The sequence below is a fragment of the Camelina sativa genome, chromosome 14 (genome assembly GCF_000633955.1).
Source record: "Camelina sativa cultivar DH55 chromosome 14, Cs, whole genome shotgun sequence".
Taxonomy (NCBI): domain Eukaryota; kingdom Viridiplantae; phylum Streptophyta; class Magnoliopsida; order Brassicales; family Brassicaceae; genus Camelina; species Camelina sativa.
Genome location: NC_025698.1, coordinates 752,775 through 775,222, shown reverse-complemented (window position 1 = coordinate 775,222; position 22,448 = coordinate 752,775). Strand labels below are relative to the sequence as shown.

The window sequence follows — 22,448 nt, the reverse complement described above, 5'->3', positions numbered from 1 at the left end:
CGAGCTTGTTTGAGCTCTTCTTGCATCGCCAACAGTTCTCTACACCGGTTCAGTTTAGGCAAATCCCGCATACAACAGGGTCAAGGACACAATCATTATATATAGAATACAAAACCACGTAACCCGTCTCAGTCTTTGATTTGTATACTTTTACAAAGACTTACCTTGCGGATAAGATACAAGAAGTCATCAACAAGAAGCCTTCCTCGCTTTGAACCAATTTCCTGAGCCTTATGTGTCTTGACATAAGAGCACTCCAAAATACATGTTAGGACATTGAACCTAATCTTGTGACTTCTTTTTTGCCAATACAAAAGAAAGCGTCATGTTCTTCTACACGATGTGGTTATGCGAACAGTAACTTGATATAGTCTTCACTCAGTTTTGGTACAGCGCCTTCATCAGAGTCACCCACCGTACTGTAACAAAGCAAATAATATGTCTCATAAATTAATTTTTCAAAAATAGCTTCTTACGGTTGACATTAAGAAGAAACCAGCAAATCTGAGAATCGTTTGTTTAATAACCTTTCAAACAATTCTTCTTTCTTCTTTTGAAGCGTCAGTATCCTTTCCTCTACTGTTTTCTCCATTATGAATCTTACGACCCTCTTAAAACTTTTCACAAATCAAAACATATGTATCCAAACCAATTCTTCTTCTTTCTTCCCCACCAAACAATTATATACAAGAGATACTGAAGGAGAACTCAAGTATAACCTGATAGGCTTGTACTGTCCGATCCTATGTATCCTGTCCTGTGCTTGCCTCTCAGCAGCTGGGTTCCACCACGGGTCCATCATGAACACCCGAATGTGAATAAAAAACACACACATGTTTTAATAGCAACTGTTGTAAGTTGTTGTTAGCCTACAACACTTACATGCGAAGCGGCTGTTAGATTTAGAGCAACCCCTCCAGTTTTCAATCCCGTTAAGAAAACTCTGCAGTGTGTGTCTTCTTTAAATTTATTGACTGCAGCATCTCTAGTTGCCCTGGACAAGCCTCCCACCACTTTAACATAGCTAGCACCAGACTGTGTTGTACACAATGACTCCACTTTTTTTTATTCAATGTCTCATTAAAAATTAAAGAGAATGTTAAAGGAGCACATGGTAGTAGCATGCTGTAGTTGGTTGCGCTTGAAATTATCAGGTCCAAGAATGATGTGAACTGGCTGAAAACTATTGCTTTGGCAGACCCATCTCTTTCAACCATGAATCTGATTTCTTCTCTCTGCATACATATATATATATATATATATATATATTATGATCACCATAAGAGCTCCACTCTCCAAATAAACTTTAAACGGTACTATACATGGGAGAGACAGAGGCTATAGATCTTAAAGAGCATATACCAAAGCCTCAATCTTTGTACTTGTCTGAAAACAGTCGAGGTTTATCCGATTTAAAATGCTAGAGGCTCTAAATCCTTTAAGCTCTGTCTTGCTTGCCTGATGTTCTGTGTCAGCTTTGGGTGTCCAATCAACATCCACACTCACTAGTTTTGAGCATGTCGGGCAGGTGACTTTTCTCAGGGACGTAGATGAACCAAGCAAACAAGAGTTACAGAACACATGTGCACAAGAAGTCACTTTCAAAGTAAAAGAACCAAAGACATATTAACCGAACAAGTTAGGTCCAACAATAGTAATCTGATGATTCTTTAACAAAAGTGTAAAATGATAGCAGCTGTTTCCAGAAGATACAGTTACTGAGAAACCAGAGTCAAGATATTATGAAAGAGCAACAATATATCGACTTGGAACACTTACAAAGTAGTCCTTGGCTGGGTAATGGCAGAGACCGCATTCTTGCTCATTTGAACTAGAATGCACCACAAGGTATGGATGATTAACAGCTTGAAAAAATTGCAAAAAAATTCATCGCAAATCTACATACATATATCATCCAAAACATGCACATGCACTGGCTGGTAAATTGAACCAACAAAACTATAAATGCCACTCACTTGTCTCAGACGGGTAAGAAGACCAAATATATTTGCATAGTTATTCATCAATGTCCCAGCCTGAACATACCTGCAAAAACAAATGTCCATGTCAGATTTTAATAGTAAAATTCTGTTACGCAAAGCAAGGAGCAGAAACCAGTGCAAATCGATAGAACAGAGGTAACTTACGTATTACATTTTGCCTGGCTGTCTTTGTATAGTGATTCATAGTAATCGGCTTCTGCTGAATCTAGTGCATCCCGCCTCAGAGAGATCTAAAAGAAGCCAAATTTATACGTAGAGATCAAGCTCGAAAGCAACTACAAGCTTCATTTACATCAGACAAGCGAGAGAAAGGAACATACGATTCTAGGAGGAAGAGCAAGGTCAGCTGCCCGGCCTAATTTAGTACGTCTTAGAAAGATGTCCTTTAGAACTTTGTGTTTAAGCAATATATTGGCTCTCTTTCCCCGTTCAGACCTTCCATATTCTTTTATTGGTTTGGCCACAATCTTAGCAAAATATAAAAACCAGAAGAACAATGATGATCCTGCTCTAAATTTTTTCTAATATAAAAATAGTGGCACCTCAAAGTTACCTTTCTCCACCAACAGACATGTTGAACTGCATAATGAGGACAGCTGGGACAGCTTTCATTCGCACTGCAGTCACCGCCAAAGGCAAGGAACAGAGGAAATCAGACAGCAGAAATTGTTATGAACTATGAAATAGAACTACGGGAAAAATTGAGAGTGGTAAGATGTTACCTGTGATCAAGAACTTGACAGTCACATTTCTTGCAAAAGATATATGAGTAAGGGTAAACTCGAAGGAAGCGAATCTGGGGAAATAAAAAATGGGCACATCAGAAATGTTGAGATATCATTACGTGCTATAGAAAAACTTGAGGAAAGAGTAACTAACCAGGGAGTAAAGCTCTCCAAATATGATTCTGGAGAGGGGTACCACTCAGAGCCCATCTGTAAGTAGCCTCCAAAGCAAAAACAGTTTTTGCAGTGTGACTAAGGGCGTTTTTGATACCATGAGCCTGATATGAAGAAGTGGGAATTAAACCTAACCCCTGAAGGATAGAAGATTCACAAAAAAAAAAACAACTTTGTAGAGAGCTTCCCCCGCTGTGGGTTGCTGTATGTATCTCACTCACAGTCACGTTCCTTACATGCTTGTATTTGAAAGGAAAACAAGAACAGCCAGCAGGTCTTGGTACTGACCTTATCCAAAGTGATACGATTCCACTTAATAGAGTGTTAAGGAGACTCTCTTCTGTCGACTCCTGCATTCTTCCTTATCTCCCTAGATTCAAACTCAACTGTGGAAGAAAAAGAAACATAAGATTACCTCCGCTACTAGTAACCGGAAGAATCGCATTCTTGTGGGAGCGTGGCTCCATCGACGCCGGCCCAAATTCGCAAAAAAAATCTCAGAGCAAAAAGAGTGAGTTTAGTTCTTTTTTTTAATTAAATCTTCCGCTTCGCTTCTACAGTACTATGAGAAACGAACGAGAAAGAGACTTAAAGTGACTTTCTTGAATACTACAGCCCCGACTTAGTGGTGCACTTTCAGTGATTGATTGCATGAAACGTAACCATTTTGTTTTTTTTTGTTCTATAAAATAATTTAGCCATTCCATGAGTTTCTCTTTTACTTAAAGTAGTGTAATACAAACAAACAAACAAACGAGACTTGAAAATAAGCATATAAGTCTGTTGACAAAAAAAAAAGCATATAAGTTTTACTTATTTAAACAAACACCATGGTTCTTCACTTCTTCTTATACTCGCCTTCGCCCACTGCATAAGTGCCACTTCTCCCACTACATAAGTGCAGGAGAGGTCAGAATTAGGCAAACAAAAGAGCAATGACAAAATACTACATAAGTGCAGGAGAGGTCAGAATTAGGCAAACAAAAGAGCAATGACAAAATGTAATAATACAATGTTCGTCCGGTTTGCTTTATTACCTGCAGTGAATGTGGCCTACTCAATACATGACGGCTGAAATTTAGAAAACCTTGGTAACGTTTACCCATGTCGCATATTGAGCAAATCCAGAAGGCAGACTCACTCATTTCATCAATGCACTCATCATCCTCAAGTGCCCCTGAATCTGTGAAAAATAAATAAAAGTATCCAGTTAGAGATTGTAGCAAGTAATGCTATTTCTTTCAACATTACTGTGAAAACACAAACCTGGCAGAGAAAAAATGCTTTCAAGAGAATCACATCGAAGAATGTTGTATCCACTCAATTCTAGCCCGAAAGCATACTTAGAAGTGAAGTATTTTCCGTCCGATATGACCATTATATTAGCTGGAGGTTCATTCTTTAAGGTAAAACCAGTAATAAGTCCATCCAAAGTCTCTGAAAACGCTCTATCTGTTTCAGAAAATAAAGACTTGAGACACTCTATTCAACAAGGAAAACATCCATCCGTTACTATTACTAAGAAAGGCAAAAAGATGAGAAGATACTAACCGCCAAAAGCGTTATTTAGAGAGACTCCACCGGAATAGACTCCTTCCAGAATGTAAAGAGGGACGTCATCTGTTAGTACGCCAATGGCAGTGATGGTGAGAGGACCAGAGTAGCCTTGATTCCCCAAAAACCGTTTAATACACAGACCGAACCGACGAGGATCACAGCCACGTGGAACCGGACACGTCCTGGGGTCCCAAAAGACCGATGTTACAGCCTCCAGGTTTTTCTCAAGAGGTTCATTTATTGGTGCACTCAAGTATTGGAGTCGCCTACTAATAGGCAACAGTGCCGACAACTGATTGCACATCCAATGAAGACAACACAACACAAAATGAGAGAAAGATAGGAAGGTAAACTACTTGTGTGGTAAGACAATGACAAAAATAAACAATTCCGTACAGTTAGGCCATGATTAATTACCTTCTGTTGATGGGATGTACTATCCAGATGCATGGTGAACCTTTCAAAGGCGGAATCAATGGTAAACCTTTCAGCCCAATGAAAATAAGTCTTGTAGCCGCATACTGAGCAAATCGAGAAGGGCTGTTCACAGAAGGGATATTCACCGTTGTTATCCTCCTCGAGTTCCCCTGAGTCTGAGTCTGAGTCTGCGGAAAGAAAAAAAAAAAAGAAAAAGTTAAAGAGTAGATTTCAACAACACTCAACACAGAGGACAGAAAAAATGTGTTGACAGACACACACCTGACTGAAAAAAGCTCTGAAGAAGAGATCCATTTGGAAACGGATGGAGTAGGTTGAAACTGGATTGAATAAAGTCTCGCATACAACCAAATATTCTCGAATTTGATATCACCATCAAATTACTGGAATGATGAATGGAATGATGAAGAATAAGATCCTCAGTGTCTGAGGGCCCTGTTTCACAAAACAGACTAAAGTTTTAAGACTCTCTATTCATCTACTTCACAAACTAAAGTCTTTAAGACTCTTTCTATTCATCTATTCATCAAGGAAAATATCATAAGGATGAGAAAAGATACCGTAGGGGACGTTGTGAAGACTGATTCCACTGGAAAAGACTTTCCTCAAGATGTCATTAGGGACTTCTGTTAGTCTTCCAATGGCAATGATGGAGAGAGGACCAGAGCAGCCTTCTTCGGTCAAGAACCGTTTGATGCACGGAGCGACCAGACTAGCATCACAGCCAGGGGGAACCGGACACGAATTGATGTCCCAGTAGACCAGTGTCGTGTCACAAGAAGACCAAATTCGTCTTGCATGAACGTCTGGATCTACACTTTGACGAGGAAGCATCCTATTCGTAGCTCTCTTCCTAGCAAACATTTGCTTGAACAACAAGCAGGGGTCAAAACAAGGAAGTGACTACTTGTGGTAAAAGAGGGTGTTAAGACTAAAAAAACAGTTGGGACAATGACAAAATGCCAGCATTTACCATCTTTTCTTTATGGTGTTCATCAGATAGATGTTTGATGAAAGAGCGTTGGCCTAAAGAATCACGGTCGCATACTAAGCAATGCCAATACCCAAATTCAGCCGTTTCTGACACACGTGCCCGTGAACCTGTTGAAAAAAAAAAGTAAGGCAGTTGATCAAAGCAACAAATGCTTGGTTATATCATCCGACAAGACAGTGAGAACAGTGAGAGAGGACAAACACACACCTTTCATAAGTTCTTCAAGTTGTTCAAGTTCCGCAAGTATAGAGCGAAATGGTCATGGCAGGATAGGGTTACAGCCGAACATTTGTAGAAAGGAAGCTAAATCAGGGCAGGCTTTTGGATCGGATATGACCATAAAATTGGCTGGAAGTAGATTTTTCTCAACAATGCCTATTAAATTACCACCTGTTTGAGAAAAGAAAAGAAAAAAAAACTAAAGACATGAGACTCTATCTACCTATCTATCAAATCATCCATTAAAAGGAATAAGGATGAGAGAATAACCGCGGGGAACAATTGTAAGTTTTATTCCACTGGAAGAGACCCCACTCAGAGTTTCAATAGGGACGTCCGAAAGTTCGCCAAAGGCAGTGACGTTGAGAAGACCAAGGTAACCTTTCTTCTCCAAGAACATTGACATACACGGACGGACCAGGCGAGGATCAAAGCCATCGGGAACAGGGCACATCTTGATGTCCCAAAAGACCCGTGTTACAGCCCAAGCCTCTTCCGGCGTAGCCTTCTTCATCATTATTCAAGACGACTCTTGTAAACTACTTTAACGAAGAAAGCACAATTCAGAGTCCGAGAGAGAGAGAGGAAGACGGCTGTAATCGTTTTGGAGCAGTGTTGGAGAAATTATTATTAACCTGAGAGAAGAGATATTACTCTTGAGACCTACTTCGCTCAATCAAGAGATTAGAATAATCTCTTGTTTTGATGAATGTAATCGAATCAACACAAGGAAGGATTGAGACAAAATCTCTTTTTGTTGATGATCTGCCCCAAAACCTTAAAACCCCAAGAACACTTATAGTTTCTAGCCTAGGTCACAACCGAACCGACATAAGAGAAGATAAAATAAAAAAGACTTTAAACACCCAATTAAAGAAGTCTTTAAAAAAAACAATTAACTGAATAATAATTAGATATATCCTCATTTCTCACATAAATTAAATATCATATATTAAAAATAATTAATTTCACTAAAATTTATATTCTATTTGAAGGCAAAATTTCACTAAAATTTATTTACAGATATACAAGTTAAAGTTATATTGATTTTTTAAAACCAATATAAGTAAAATATTCTTAAAAGACTATAAAACAAATCAATTAATATAAAGTTAATAAAAATAAAGAATAACATAATCATATAAAAACAAAATGATAATTTTAATGTTAGTATTATTACTATAATAATTTAAATAACAAGCTTTAAATAGTTATTATAATTGATTATAAAAAAGTATATTACTTATGAGTTATCTCCAACTCATTAAATAAAACTTAATTCCCAATAAATATAGATTTATATATTCATAAATAAATATAAAAATAATAACAAATTAGGGGATATCATGATGTGTAATAATATATCATGATGTGTAATAATAAGCTAATATAAAAATAAGCTAATTAATCTCAACATTTAGTGTGATTATTCATTAAAAATATAAATATTGATAACCGAATAGGAATATACGTTCTAATTGCATATTCATCTATGTGCTATTAAAAAGGAATGAGACAATAACTCTTATCATTATAAATAAACTTAGTACTAAAAAAAAATCATAATATATTAAATGAGTGATTATTAGATTATGCAAAATTCTTATAGTTGCTCGATAAACTATAAATATAAATTTGATTTATAAAACACACAAATATATATATATATATATATATATATATATTGCCATAAATTGTAACATTTTATAAATATTTTCTTTATCACGTTCACATATTATACGGGAGAAATGTATTCTTACATGAATACGTTGATTTTGAAATTTCATTAATTTTTTCATAATGGTTTTTTTGGTAATAATTCGTCATTTATAGAAATTATTAACAAACCAAATAACTCAAAAGATTTAAATAGCCTAATCAAAAACATTAAATCAATAAATTAGATTATCTTCATAAAATTTAGTTTAAAATCTGATTGTTACTACCATATAATAAAATTAAATAATTGAACTACCGAGTAATATAGTATATGTTGTTATGGTTACATGAGAAACATGCAAAATTGTTATGACATTCAAAATTGTTATGATTATAAAATAAAACATAAGAATATATGAATTTGTTTTTTAAACCACACAAAATACATGTTTTAATAAATAGTAACATTTTATCAATATTTTCTCTATGATAAAACCTCTTAGATATTCAAAGATGTCACGGGTGAAACATATCATTTATACGAAAAAACGCATTTTTGAATATATAAATAAAAAATTTTAGTTACTTATGTTTGACAGAAATATATATTGGTTTTAAAATAATAATTTTACTTATAACAATTTTCTTTAAATCAATTTATCCTGCATATAGTGCATGTTATTACATAGTCCCTATGTATTAATAGAGAAGCATGTGTCGTGCTCACATAGCTCTTATGTCTTTTTTTAATAAACTAGGTATCAACCTGCACTATGTGCTGAATAAATATATATGAATAAAATTAGAGTTATGTGTAAATTTATTTTCTAGGATCTAAAATTTGTTTAAAAATATATATATCTATAAACCGTGAAAATATTTTTAAATTAAACTATTATGTATCAACTAAATATATCTATACCCCGCTCTCTCGTTAATCTATGCAAGATTTTTTATTTATTTTGTGTAAGAATATGTTTCACCCAGTGAAATATTATACCAATGTATTAAATAACTCAATTCCCTATAATAATGATTATTGTGATAATTTTATATTGGAAACTTTAAATATGTGAATAGTAATCAATTTTTTAATACGTGAATGATTTCCGGTTTTGAAAACGTTTTAGATCTAATGATTTTATATTTTAATAATTAAATATGTTATAAAATGATTTAAAATAAATTTTAAATTTGAATGATTGAAATTTTTAATTAATTGTAAAGGAATATTTCTTAATCATTCAAAAGCAATTATGTGTAAATACTAAATATTATTGGTGTTATGAGCTCTCTAACGACAACACATCAGCATTTTTTTATAATGCTTCTCTATTAATATATAGGAAATACTCTTACATCTCATTATCATTTACATAAATATGTCATTGACAAATATAAGGCAATGTTCTTTTTTATTTGTTTTAAAAAATCAAAGATTTAATCAGCAATTAAAATCCAGAAATGTATTTAATTATCAATTTTATAACATATTTAATTATTAGAAGTAAATTACATTTCACAAACAATAAAAAAAATTATTAATTTATTTACCACTTTTATACATTTTTCTCATTGCATTTTTTAAATTTAGGATTAGTTTAAATTAAACCGATTAGTCTAAAAAATATTGTTTTATTTATTTAATGGTATAGTGATGTAGATAATAATATGAAACATAAAATATGTGAATTTGAGAAAGACAAAACTATATCATAACTTTCTACACCAACTTAAAATCTTTTCCAAATTCAAATATTTTATGGTGATTTACAAAAAAAATAAACGCAGATTTGAATAAATGAAAAATAAACTTTACTTACATATTTTGTTTACACAAATAATCTTAAATCTTAAATAATAATTTTACTATAATATTTTATTTAAACCGATTTATCCGCACATAGTGCGGGTTAGTACCTTGGGAGGAAGATAGATACTATACTAGATAGGGTTGAGAATGGGCTTCGTAGTAATGGACTGGGCCAACAGTTTTGTATGAATCGGCGGCACCAATCTACCATATATTTTCAGGGAATATCAAAGAGTACATATATGTAGTTGATGACTATTAGACTATAAAGTCAAGATCCGTCATCAATATAAATTTTGAAGCAGTAAGTATTTCCGAGCAATGCACCCCACAACTACAGATTATGAAAAATAAGAGTGGATGAGAGAATACCTTTTTGCACTCTCTCTCAGTCTGAGGCATCGACCACTCGAACTTAGGCATCCACCAACTCTCCAATCATCAAAGTCCCCCTCAATTCCACAGCTCTTTCCGCAAAAACAAGAACCTCTTACTACTACACATTCCACTTCAAAAATTACAATCGAAACACATCCACATCACAATCCCTAGAGTTCAGACAAGTCAATGTGACAAACCAAAAGAAAATCGAAAACCCCCAAAAACGCATTTACCATGTTTTGAGTTTTGTCAATGTAAACTTGCTCCAGCGTATCGAGATTCTGAGAATCAGGCGATGTGTGACGCAAATCGCTTCCGGCGACAAAGATACGCTGCATCATTACCATAGATACTATTAGTGTGGGAATTGGCACCCCGACATACCGGTCTAAACCATAAATCAAACCGGTTATTTAAACCCGGGGATTTAACATCGAGTTGAGTTCAACCCTTAAACTAGAGTCTAACAAGATCTTTCAGGTTCAGTCCAGGTGTGACAACCGTCTTGCGGATCCTACTAGTCCACCGCTAGCCGCTCCAACGGATCCCAAATTGGCCCTGCAGGGTATCGATTATAACTTTTTACTGTGGACATCCAAATCCATCAGTAGGTTATTGGTGCGCCAGACATTCTTAGACATCCAAATCCACCAGTAGTTTATTGGTGCACCAGGCGTTTTTCGAACTCTGGTTTTCACCCTTTAACAACATTCTTATAGGACAAGCTGTCACCGTGTATTTGGAACGTATCATTATTCATTCATGTGTCTCATGACTAATACTAACAATATTAATAACATCGTTGATCAGAAAGAGCAAGAAAAACAAAGAAGAAGAAGAACTGAAGAAAGACTAATAAGTTTCGTGTAACGAAGAAGTTGGAGATTTCTTCCATTCAGTTTTTGGAAGTAAGCTCGCGAAGAAGCAACCAACAAGACATGCAAGGCACACAACAGTAGAAGACAAGGCGCCACGTGTTTCATTGGATAGATAGAGAGCCCAAAATGTTGGAACAGGTCACATGGGTTTGTCCACTTACATTTACATATCCATTCTTGCTAAGCATCTGACGTGGCAGTTTTGTCCCCACGTGGACATTCTACGAAACTTCCACATCTACAACTTTTTATAAATTTATAAAAAAAATTGACTTTATAACTTACAAATATTTTCTGTTATTGCTGGTATATCAATAAACAAATAAAAGTGAATAAAATAAAATATATTCTGCAAATAAACTTATAAGATTACGCGTATATTATATAGTTTCCATCAATAAAGTAGTAGCATTATACATTTGGTCATATGTATTGAATTTAATATTAGCACTTTAATAAATAAAAAAATACTAATAAAAATTGGAAATTCCTTAATCTAAGTCGGCAAAATCTTCTGAACGTAACTCAGAAGACTAAACCCATATCTCAGTAGGTCCCACATTGGGCAACACGTCTTAAACCGGATAACTCACACGTATGCTCCACCTAAAACGACACCGTTCCCACATTCCCTGTGGGATTTTCATTTTTATATAATTTCTTTCTTTAAACTATTTCTCTTCTGATTTGATTTGAATTTTTTTTCTGCAAAAGAAAAAAAAACAAATATCAAGGAAGGAAAGCAAAAGTTCTTTTTTTTTTAAAAGTCTTGTTTTTGCTACTATATAATTATTAAAAAAATAGAAAAAACGAAAATATAGCTTAAAAAGATCTCTCTCACACACACAAGTTTCGTCTTCGGCGATCTGTTCGGCTGATAAACCAATTTTTTTAATTTGCTTTTCTTCTTCACCTTTCTAAAAATTTCTCAATTCTAAATCTTTCTGTGGGTATAATTCATCACATTCCAAATTCTAAGATCGTTAATTAGTCTAACTTGTGAATAAGAATCCCAAAAAGGAACAATTTTTTTTTTTAATTAACCAAAAAAAAAAACACAATGGACAGTTTGTGTTTGAACAGCGGTTTACACGGCGTAATTCCAGCGATCACGGCGGTTGGAAACGGTGTAAACGGTGGAGGAGTTGTTGGAGTCCGAGCTACCGCAACGGTACCATCTCAAAAAAGAGGACCTTTTGGTTTCTCATTCAAGTACCCATTGACGCCCTTCTGGTCACGCGGCGGTGGTGGTGGAATTGCTTCGAGGAGACGAAGCGGGTTGTGTTTGGACGACGCCGTTTTGGTTGATTCTTGCGATTCGAGGAAGCCTATCGCTGAAGAAAGGGCTGTGGTGGAGACCGACAGACGAAATGGCAGCTGGGTTTTGAAGATCTTGGATGTACAATCTATGTGGAAAGATAATAGAGACGATGATGACGACGAAGAAGATGAAGGTGAAGGTGAAGGTGAAGCTGAAGACGAAGACGAAGAGGAGGAGGTGGTTGAATCAGACGACGCCGTATTATCTGAAGATGATGGTGTATGCGATGTATGTTCGGTTTTGGAAGATGATGATGATGATGACAAGTTTCAGCTTGATAGAGAATCTTTCTCCAAATTGCTTAGGAGGGTTACGTTACCCGAATCAAAACTCTATGCTCAGATGTCTTATTTAGGGAACTTGGCTTATTCTATTTCTAAAATCAAGGTACCATTTTTATATCCTTCCTTTTCACAAAAAGAGACAATGTTGCATTCTGAGTTTTTGGTTAATTTGTGGCATTTGCTTTGCAGACTGTGAATCTTTCGAAATATTACGGTCTGAGATTTGTAACTTCATCAGCTGAGAAAACAGAATCCGCGTTAAAAGCTGTGGGGAATGGTGAAGTTTCAGGTGAGACTAAGCCAAATGAGGAGGTAGAAGAAGAAGTTGAAGAATTTGAAGAAGAGAAGGACAAAGGACCTCGCAAGATTAGTGCTTCTGCTGCTTATGAGATTGTTGCATCAGCTGCTTCTTACCTTCACTCTCGTACCAACAACATACGTCCTTTCAGTTCTTCATCTAAAGCTGAGAATACGGACAACCATAATGAGAAGTTGGCGAATATGGAGTCATCATCAGATGTTGCTTATTCTGTTACTTCCGTTGTTGCTGCTGAGGAAGAGGTGAAGCAAGCTGTTGCAGACGATTTGAAATCAACTATTTCGTCTCCTTGTGACTGGTTTATATGTGATGATGATCAGAGTCACACTAGATTCGTTGTGATTCAGGTAAGAAGAATAAGGAAAGCTGATTTATTTTTTGAGATTTCTTTCTCTTAATGAGTTGATGATGAGAATTATGAAATTGCTTGTAGGGGTCTGAATCTCTAGCTTCTTGGCAAGCAAACTTACTCTTTGAGCCTATTGAATTCGAGGTAGTTTTACTTCCTTACACTCCCAACAATCTTGGAAACAAAAATGTTGGATTTAGAAGTTAAGGGCCTTGTTTTTTGACCTATTAGGGACTTGGTGCGATAGTTCACAGAGGAATATACGAAGCTGCAAAAGGAATGTATGAACAAATGCTACCTGAAGTTAAAGCACATATCAAAACCCACGGGAGCAGTGCTAAATTCCGTTTCACCGGACATTCATTAGGCGGAAGCTTATCGCTATTATTAAACCTCATGTTATTGGTTCGAGGTGAAGTACCTGCTTCTTGTTTACTCCCGGTTATAACATTTGGTGCGCCGTTTGTTCTATGTGGAGGTGACCATCTTCTTAAAAAACTCGGATTGCCTAAAAGCCATGTTCAAGCTATTGTAATGCACCGTGATATTGTCCCGAGAGCTTTTTCTTGTAACTATCCGTACCATGTCGCCGAGCTTCTCAAAGCTGTTAATGGAAACTTCCGTAGCCATCCTTGTCTTAACAAACAGGTATGACAGCTACAATTCAATCAATAGATGAATGTAGCTAGCTATGTTGCAGAACTCTTGTAGTTAAAAACGACATATTGTTTTGCAGAGTATGTTGTATTCTCCGATGGGCGAGCTTCTGATACTTCAACCGGATGAGACATTCTCTCCAGGACACGAACTTCTTCCTCCTGGAAACGGTTTATATCTTCTAACTGGTGATTATGAATCCCCTGATAATGAAGACACTGAGGAAAAGCAACGGTTGGTAGCTGCGCAGACAGTTTTCTTGAACACGCCGCATCCTCTTGACATTCTCAGCGACAGATCAGCTTATGGTTCCAGCGGAACAATCCAAAGAGACCACGATATGAACTCGTATCTGAAATCGGTTAGGAGCGTGATAAGAAAAGAAGTGAACCAGATAAGGAGGGAGAAGAGGGAGCATCGCAGGAGTCTGTGGTGGCCGATTCTGGTGGCTAGAGAAAGCGGGAGCTCAGGGATTGCGATCAGTAACGGACAAATCAACAGTCAGGATTTCTCAGGGATGATGAAGACAGGAAGAAAGTCGTTGCAGAGATTTAGCCGCCTTGTGGCGTCTCAACACATGCCTTTGATCGTTGTTCTGTTGTTTCCGGTTAAGTTGTTGTGCCTTGGAGCTTTCAACGTCTTTAGTTTCCGTTGAAAAAGTTTGATTTGGCGGGTTTAAAAAGGTCGTTTGCTTATACCGGTTCAGACCGAATTTTGGTTTGACCGGTTAAGATAATTCTTTATACATACATAATATATATCTTGTTTGTTTGTTGGGGCCATTGGAGGCTTTTTCCAGTTAGATACATTGGTTTCACGTTAAAAGGTTGTGGAAAAGGAACAAAATGGACCAATATATTTTAATATCTGTAATATAATTTTCAAAAAAAGTATGTGTAAAACAAGTGGGAAGTACCAATCTGGTTACACTCTTTTAGTCAACAATTATATAATTCACATTCATACTTGAGATTTTGTTTTCTTGTTAACCACTGATGCTAATTAATTTTGTAATTTGAAGACTTATTTCAATCCAACATCAATTACTTTCCTATTACGAAGATATTTTGTGTGGAAAAGCTGTCTAATCTTAGACATGATTTGTGGGGAAAATTGAAGAAAACAAACTTGTTTCTTTTTGACAGCAAATAAATGAATTATTTTAATTTTCCGATATATTATTTAATTATGTTTTACGAAAAGAGAAAACTAGTTGGGAGAGTTGTCAAGAAAGTGGCCCAATGGAGGAGTTTGATGTTTATCCAATCGAACAAGACACGTTACCACCAATCACACGCAGCGTAACTATACGACCATGAATATATTTTAGCTGGAGCCTCATAAGTCATAACCCAACGCGCATGTTATGAAACGTGAAGTCTATTAATATCCCTCTCAATTCTTCTATCATTAATTTTATTTTGGCATCTATAAACCCTAATTTTGAATAAGAGCGTCTTTTGTTAAGTTTTTCCATTCTCTTTTGATGGTAGCTTTTATACAATTTCCTCAAAGACCCGAATGGGAAAATGTAGCTGGTGTTATGGTCGGACAATGGTTGTTCTGATCTGGTGGTATGACCTTATATGCAACTCAATTAAATGCTTTGATGTTTTTTTAGGCGAGGCTTTCTGCAACTGTTAGCTTCATTAACGTGGTTGTCTTTATTTGAACATATTGATGATACAGTGTACCTTTTGTAATGTCATATCTGAAATAGATATCGAACAAGATTCGTCCTTTACATTTGCCAGTTTTCATATTGACTATTGAGTGTCTTCGATTAAAGGTTTTTTTTTAACTTTTTCCTTATTCCACCTGAAAAGATAGTTACGATAGCTTTGACTTTTTCCTAACCACCAAATTAGGTGAAAATCTAAATGTTGACCTTTTACTTGGGTAGTTTCAACTTACGACCCCTTTTGTAAATTTTTCTAACAAAATTGAGGTCTTGAAGTAATGGTAATTTCGTTTTGAGAAAAAACAAATTATGATTAATCAAGTCATATGCGCTTTCGACGATGGCAAATTTTGTCTCGGTTTTGTCATAGTTAATGAGTCGGTTACTCTGTTAGATTCAGTAATTACTCGATACGCTCATAAAAAACGAGTTTAACCATTTTTATGTCACTCTCACTAAAATGTGATCAAAATCTCATAGAGAGAGACAGAAAAAAAATATATATATTGTTCAGTGTCAAAAGTAAAATTAATTACTCTTTTACGTAGAGAAGCAAAAAAAAAAGAGAGACAAATCTCTAAAATCCTATGACATAACTAAACCGAAATTGGTTGTCTTAAACCGGCACGGGCAATCAAACTCCCAACCGCCGCCATATCTCTACAAAACACTCCTTTAACCACGTTTAAATTGTTGCTACTCTTCCTCTCAACCTCCATTGCCGCTTTGTTATCATCATCTGTAGACGTTTCAACCGGTTGATTTTTTATTGCAATCTCTTCGACCGCCACAGCTTCTACCATCGAAATGTCATTCATTACGGCGTGGTATCCCTTCTGAATCAATCTATAGAGTAACAAAGTTGACATTCTAGCTCGGTTCTTAACCGAAGCTAATTCTTCATCATCGGTTAAATCAAACCGGTCTATGAAGGCTACTGTTCTCTCCGGTTTATGTCTTAGGTTCAACAACAAATAAGCCCGGTTCAGCTCAGATTTCGAGCACCCACGTTCGATGCCCATCAAAGAGTAATAATCCACATTACCGATTTCTCCGTTTGTAATTTTCTCCTTCATTTGTTTGATTTTAGAGGTCAATTCACATAATTTCCCCGGGATTTCTCTGTACCGGACATTGTGCCGTCTCCAAACCGGACCGGTTAATGACCGGTCACGTAAAATTGAATTGTAGAGAAGTTTCAGATGTTCAAGATCGTGAAGCGAGTCGGGGAAACACCGTATTGATCGGAACAAATCGGCTCTGGTTTCTAATGCTTCGAGGCGCGACGGATCTAAGGCTAGGGTTATGTTGCAATCGGAAATGGAATCTGCGATTCGGTCGGCGGATTTGTAGGCTGAGGCGCGACGGATTAAGCAATCGGCGAGGAAGCTCTGCGGCGCGCCGCGACGGCTGTCAACGATCTTAGAGAAATGGCGGATGGATTCAGAGTAGAGACCGGCGTCTAACGCAGCGAGCGCCGCCGTGCGACGACGAAGGAGTAGTTTGGTCTGGGAGAGTAATTGCGATACGATCTCGGACTCCGTGATTGGTTGCGGATGAGATTCGGAGGTGAAAAGGGTGAAGCTATCGTCGGACCAGCTGATGCTTTCTCGGCGGAGCTCCGCCGTGGCAAGACGTTTACCGTTTTGGAGTAGGATCATCGCGTCTTCCATTAGACCTAGGTGGTAACAAGCTTGGCCCAAAACCACGTATCTGCCAACAGAGAAGAGAAGATCCGAATAAGTCCGGGTCCGGTTAAATCATATCCGGGTCAGAATAATAGGGAAAAAGGTGAAATACCTCCATTGCCCTTGTTCGTCGGGATTATTACTTAACCCTGCCATGACTTTCTTCTTCAAGTATGAATAAGAGAAACACTTAAACGACGACGAGTCATGACTCGGAAGAAGAAGCCTGAGAGAGGAGCTCTCCGACGAAGAGACGACGACGCTGCTGCTAAAGTCTTCGCGATCGATTCTAAGACTTGGGATGTAATCGTGAAGCAAATCAGCGACGTCTTTGAAACGAAGAAGGTAGAGAAGCGATCTTGCTTTGAGTTCCAGAGCGAGTTCGTGGCGAGGAGAGAGAGAAAGCGTTGAGTTTAAGAGGCTTAGAGCTGATACGACATCGTTTGGATCCTGGCTCGTTAATAAGCTCTTCGCTTCCTTCATGTACTTGTCCACTTTCTGAAAAAAACATTTAGACACAATGAAGATAGATAGATACATTTCAATATACTTGATTGAAGAGAAAAAAAACATAGAAGAGTATATTACCTTTCTGTTACGCATCCACCAAGGATGGATCGCCATTGCAGCAGTTTCGTGGTTCTCGAGTTCGTCATAAAAAAAAAGGTAACGAGAAGACGAAATCTCTGTTTTTTCGTGAATTAAAAAGTGATGAGAGATACAGGTGGAAACAGTAAAGACGAGAGTGAGAGAGTTGAAAATCATGTGAAGTCAAGTAGTCTTAAATACGAGAGAACAGTGGAAGATAAAAAAAAAAGAAGCTGGTATGACCTATTTACCCCCTAAAAGGTTCATATCTAAATCTGACTTCTTTCGAGTGTGGACAATGTATTGACCATTAGAGTGTTTGCAAAAATCAACTTACGTCTGGAAGAAACGAAGAAGGATTTGACAAATCTGACAGTATCGTAACGTTATTATGTAAGGAGAAATTAAAACGTAAGTCTTGTCTCGGAAGCCAAAAGACTTATGTTTTCTACTGTTTCTCTTTATTGCCACGTCGTAGAGTAGCTAGCGTTGCTTGTTTTTTGTTTGATTGTTTTGTTAAAAACTCTTTAAACTAATGCACTTTGCTTTTGGATTTACCAAATGTCTCTCAATGAATGCACATGTGTATGTTGACAAAAACACAAGCCACATGTTTATTTTTATTCTTATGTTTTAGATTTCTTTCATCATACTCCAAGCAGATTAATTGGCTATCTTTAGACTTAAGTAGCGAAAGGTATCCTCATACTTGTGTATTTTTACAGAATCTGCAATACATAGATCTCAGTATTCATTTTTTTTTTTTTTTTTTTTAGAAAAAGAAAGATAAATCTTAGTTGATTATTTATGTGTACAAACATACATAGCATGCATGCACATTAAGGATTGGTGTTCAAATAGAGTAATCAGTAATGTAAGAGGATCATAAAGAATTATATACGGACATATAGATAGTAAAATTAGAGAATATATTATTTTCACCAAGTTCCACATATTCCATTTGTTTTCACTATGTTACACATATTCCATAAACTAGTTGGAAATTTTCTTCTAAATTTGTTTTTGTGCTTTAAATTTTCAATGTGCGCAAAATTAAGTAACTCTCCCACTAAATCTCAAAACAATCTTTATTTTTAAGAATATCAGCAGCCATACAATTCAATTTCAAATACATTTTTTGAATCATAAGCACCAGATTTCTTATCTTTTTTTTTTTTACCTTACAGACTATCCTCACATCAATCGACGTGTTACAACAATCCAATTTGTTTCTTTAGAAACATACAGATCTCTTAAAAATACTATTTTGGTAACAACAATAAAAGAGAAGAAAAAAAAACAGAGTCAAGACTTGATGACTCCAAGAGTAGAAGCTTGAAGCGACACCGTATGCCTCTCATCTCCAATATGAATCCCATGATCACCGATCGGAATCCTTCGGTTCCCGGCTCGGTCCACTACACTTAAATACTTACACACGTGTATATTCACCTGCACACGCTTCTTCTCCCCAACCGCCACGTGTACCCTCTCGAAAGCAACCAGCTGTTTCTTCGGAGCCCACTCTCCACCTGGCGGAGCCGAGAACACTAGCATGGTGTGCGTCCCATCCCTCGACCCAACGTTTGTAACATCAACGTGGACTCCGAGAGAGAGACGGTCGCACCTAGCGTGCGTGACACGGACTGACTTCCCTGAAACGGTGCTGTTTCTACCGCGAACAGCTATAGCAATCACTTTAGGCGCGTCCGCTATGCTGTGAGTAAAGCGCGTGTAACTCAAACCGTGTCCGAACGGGTACACAACCGGGCCGTCGTAAAACCGATAAGTCCGACCCGGAATCCGTTTCGAGTGGACCGGTCGCATCGACATTTCCGTCATTGGTAAATTCGTTAAATAATCTTGCGGGTACCACGTCATCGGAAGCTTTCCTCCGGGATTAGCACTGCCGAATAAAATATCGGCGATTGCGGTTCCTCCTTCCTGACCCGGATACCCGGCCCAAACAATAGCTGAAATCCTCCGATCCTTTTCTGCGAAAGATATATCGATAGGCCCACCAGACATCAATACTAATATAACTGGGCCTTTAGAGGCCTTTGCAACTCGAGAGATGAGCTCTCGTTGTTTCCCAGGCAAAAGCAAACTGTTTCTGTCCTTAAACTCAGCTTCAATAGACTGATCCAAACCCATCACAAGAACCGTCGCATCAGCTCCACGAGCTGCTTCATCTGCGGCATTGAACAATCTATCGTCCATGCAATGTACATCCGCACAACCCTTTTGGTGAATCGTTCGTGCATAACCGGTTATTCCTTGTACCGGACTGGTATATCCACAAGCAATCCCTGCGTAGTTACCAATCATTGTGACTGTAGCGTCGGAATTAGGTCCGATTACGGCGACGGTTCGGTGGCGGTGCTGCGAGAGAGGTAGAGATGAGCCACGATTCTTGAGTAGGACGATTCCTTGATGAGCTGCTTCAAGAGCTAGTCCCTTGTGAACCGGTGTACACACGTGTGCTGGTCCAAGGTGCCCATATGGTTGACCCACAATATCGCCGTCGAACATGCCTAGTCTCATTTGGACTGTTAGGGTGTTGACTAAAGCATTGTCGACGTCTGACTCACGCAACAAGTTTTTCTTCACCGCATCGATTGTATGGGCTCCTAGAAACGGCCCACAATCCAAATCCAAACCTACAAAAATACACAAGATTAAGTTAGTTTAAGATAATTGCAATTAATAACACTATGAATACCTAAATATATAATTTTAAATCAAGTCATACTTAAAATTAAAATCAACAATTAATTAATATACCAGCTTTGATGGAATCAGCGGCAGCTTCTTCAGGAGTACCAGTGTAATGTTGTGTGTCGTATAGAACACCAACAGAGTCACAATCTGACACGATGTATCTGTAGCAAAACAATAATTGAAATAAATGGTCAAACGATCTTCTAAGGAAAGTTTGACCATTAGTAGGAAAGTTTTTAGCTGACGTGATGTGATCTTACCCGTTAAGACCCCATTGGTTGCGTATGGTCTTCTTTAGTAGATTAGGATCAGCACATGTCGGAACTCCGTTAACTTGATTGTAAGAACACATAATGCTCGCAACGTTACCTTCTTTCACACACATACGGAACGGTACGTCGAACGTGTCCTCTATGTCTTGCTTGCTTACCTATCGAAAACCCAAACAGGTGAGAACAAATAAATAAATTGAAGCGAGACAAAATGGAAAAAACAAAAAAAAAACTAACCTTAGCGTTGAAATGGAATCTATCGACGCCGTTCCAGTTATCAAGATCGTAAGCGGTGAAATGTTTGCAACAAGCAGCGACTTTTAACCGGCTACGGTCGTTACCCTGTAAACCTCTGACGTAGCTGGCAGCGTATTTACCGGCTACGACTGGATCTTCACCGGGAGTTTCCTGTCCACGTCCCCAACGTGGATCCCGCAATATGTTAACGTTTGGGCTCCAATAAGTAAGCCCACCAACACCACCGTTATACATGGCCCTGGCCTCATTCGACACAACCTGCGCATCATCATCATCATCCCACAGGGGGCGTAATTTAGAGTCGTCCGCGTATTTATTAATAATGATAACATGCGCTCTGACTCATGTTGCAAGTTGATGCCTCGTTTTTAGCGAAAAAGCGTACCATAATTTCATTTTTCTTGATTAGAAATAATGTTATTATTTTTGTTTCTATATAGTATCCTAGTGATCTAAAATTATTTAGAATCAGAGGCATAAAAACAAAACCAAAAGAAGAAGAATACCTCAAAGCAAGTTACTTTAAATAATCTTAATTCTTTTTATTTTATTGTTAAAGCAACTTTAAATAGCGTTCGGCTAATAATAAGAGATTCGTGCGTACGTTATTTTTGCATGGAGTACCCGACAAATGAGAACACGAGAAATGTCAAAAATATCACTATACTGTTTACCAAATAAGTATAACCAAAATTTTAGTAATATTCCACTGAAAATACTTTACATATAAATCGCACCATCTATTAATAATTAAATACATTCAATTATTCTAATATGAACTGTATGTTTTTTTTTTTTTTGACAAACATATGAACTGTATGTAACATTATTACTTACGTCATTTTAGTAGTTAGATCGAGAAAAAGAAAAGGTTAAAATTTGGGTGTTTTTAATTTAATGGATAAAAGAGAGAGAGAGAGAGGGGGGGGGAAAAAAACTGACCCGTCCGATAGATTCCCACAAAGAGGCATTGAAAGAAGCAACGGTGGTGATGACTTGAGGGAAACTGGTGGCTGCTGGGTATACCCCACCGAACTTAGTACCGGGACCTACATTTGAAACGCCGTGTAAAGCCTCCGACCACCACTCGTAACCTTTGATTCCTAGCCGTGGAATCGCCGCCGCAGTGTTCCCTAGCAAGCTCACTTTCTCGGGCAACGTAAGCCGTCCGATCAAATCTTTTACTCTCTCCTGTATCGGAACTGATAGCTGGCAGAACCTCAGTGTAGCTGTTGCTGCGTCTTTCGTATCGCAAGCAAACGTTTCCCGGCTGTGGACGCAAACGCTGCTGCTGCTTATCAAGAAAATGAGAACTGCAGCGGCCAAGAACGCCATTTTGTGGAGAATCATTTCTCCTCTTACCGAATAGGTTTGAGAGGAAAATGAAAATGTGATGAAAGGATTTGTGAGAGTGAAGCTTGTGTGTTCCGTTTATATATAGAGAGGCAATGATAAATAGTATGATAATG

At 37.3% G+C, this 22,448-nt stretch overlaps 4 protein-coding genes and 1 pseudogene across 4 annotated transcripts; 1 reads left to right on the top strand and 4 right to left on the bottom strand.

The window, feature by feature from the left end:
* Positions 347–3,369, bottom strand: LOC104743119 (annotated as a pseudogene).
* On the bottom strand, positions 3,606–6,918 carry LOC104738748. Its single transcript, XM_010458950.2, has 10 exons — positions 6,381–6,918; positions 6,099–6,281; positions 5,871–5,998; positions 5,458–5,764; positions 5,159–5,332; positions 4,877–5,064; positions 4,454–4,751; positions 4,169–4,354; positions 3,940–4,085; positions 3,606–3,792 (listed from the first exon to the last, which is right to left on the bottom strand). Exons 2-10 carry the CDS (start codon positions 6,103–6,105, stop codon positions 3,751–3,753), a joined length of 1,476 nt encoding a protein of 491 aa, XP_010457252.1. The 5' UTR covers positions 6,106–6,281; positions 6,381–6,918; the 3' UTR covers positions 3,606–3,750.
* LOC104738747 lies at positions 11,636–14,553 on the top strand. Its single transcript, XM_010458949.2, has 5 exons — positions 11,636–12,549; positions 12,636–13,112; positions 13,199–13,258; positions 13,346–13,762; positions 13,851–14,553. Exons 1-5 carry the CDS (start codon positions 11,902–11,904, stop codon positions 14,424–14,426), a joined length of 2,178 nt encoding a protein of 725 aa, XP_010457251.1. The 5' UTR covers positions 11,636–11,901; the 3' UTR covers positions 14,427–14,553.
* Positions 15,998–17,933, bottom strand: LOC104738746. The gene is made up of 3 exons (XM_010458946.2): positions 17,729–17,933; positions 17,253–17,638; positions 15,998–17,165 (listed from the first exon to the last, which is right to left on the bottom strand). The coding sequence occupies exons 1-3, from the start codon at positions 17,903–17,905 to the stop codon at positions 16,049–16,051; spliced, it is 1,680 nt and encodes a 559-aa protein (XP_010457248.1). The 5' UTR covers positions 17,906–17,933; the 3' UTR covers positions 15,998–16,048.
* On the bottom strand, positions 18,800–22,428 carry LOC104738745 (probable beta-D-xylosidase 2). The gene is made up of 5 exons (XM_010458945.2): positions 21,922–22,428; positions 20,959–21,237; positions 20,710–20,879; positions 20,513–20,610; positions 18,800–20,388 (listed from the first exon to the last, which is right to left on the bottom strand). The coding sequence occupies exons 1-5, from the start codon at positions 22,327–22,329 to the stop codon at positions 19,034–19,036; spliced, it is 2,310 nt and encodes a 769-aa protein (XP_010457247.1). The 5' UTR covers positions 22,330–22,428; the 3' UTR covers positions 18,800–19,033.

Coding starts and splice junctions, on each gene's coding strand:
- LOC104738746 (XM_010458946.2), bottom strand. CDS start 17,905: ATGATTTTCAACTCTCTCACTCTCGTCTTTACTGTTTCCACCTGTATC. Junction 17,639..17,728: donor GGTGGATGCGTAACAGAAAG/GTAATATACTCT, acceptor TGTTTTTTTCAG/AAAGTGGACAAGTACATGAA. Junction 17,166..17,252: donor GACGAACAAGGGCAATGGAG/GTATTTCACCTT, acceptor CTCTGTTGGCAG/ATACGTGGTTTTGGGCCAAG.
- LOC104738747 (XM_010458949.2), top strand. CDS start 11,902: ATGGACAGTTTGTGTTTGAACAGCGGTTTACACGGCGTAATTCCAGCG. Junction 12,550..12,635: donor ATTCTATTTCTAAAATCAAG/GTACCATTTTTA, acceptor TTTGCTTTGCAG/ACTGTGAATCTTTCGAAATA. Junction 13,259..13,345: donor TTGAGCCTATTGAATTCGAG/GTAGTTTTACTT, acceptor TTGACCTATTAG/GGACTTGGTGCGATAGTTCA.
- LOC104738745 (XM_010458945.2), bottom strand. CDS start 22,329: ATGATTCTCCACAAAATGGCGTTCTTGGCCGCTGCAGTTCTCATTTTC. Junction 20,611..20,709: donor AACCAATGGGGTCTTAACGG/GTAAGATCACAT, acceptor GTTTTGCTACAG/ATACATCGTGTCAGATTGTG. Junction 20,389..20,512: donor CGCTGATTCCATCAAAGCTG/GTATATTAATTA, acceptor GTATTTTTGTAG/GTTTGGATTTGGATTGTGGG.
- LOC104738748 (XM_010458950.2), bottom strand. Junction 5,765..5,870: donor AACACCATAAAGAAAAGATG/GTAAATGCTGGC, acceptor TTGTTGTTCAAG/CAAATGTTTGCTAGGAAGAG. Junction 4,752..4,876: donor GTACATCCCATCAACAGAAG/GTAATTAATCAT, acceptor ATGTGCAATCAG/TTGTCGGCACTGTTGCCTAT.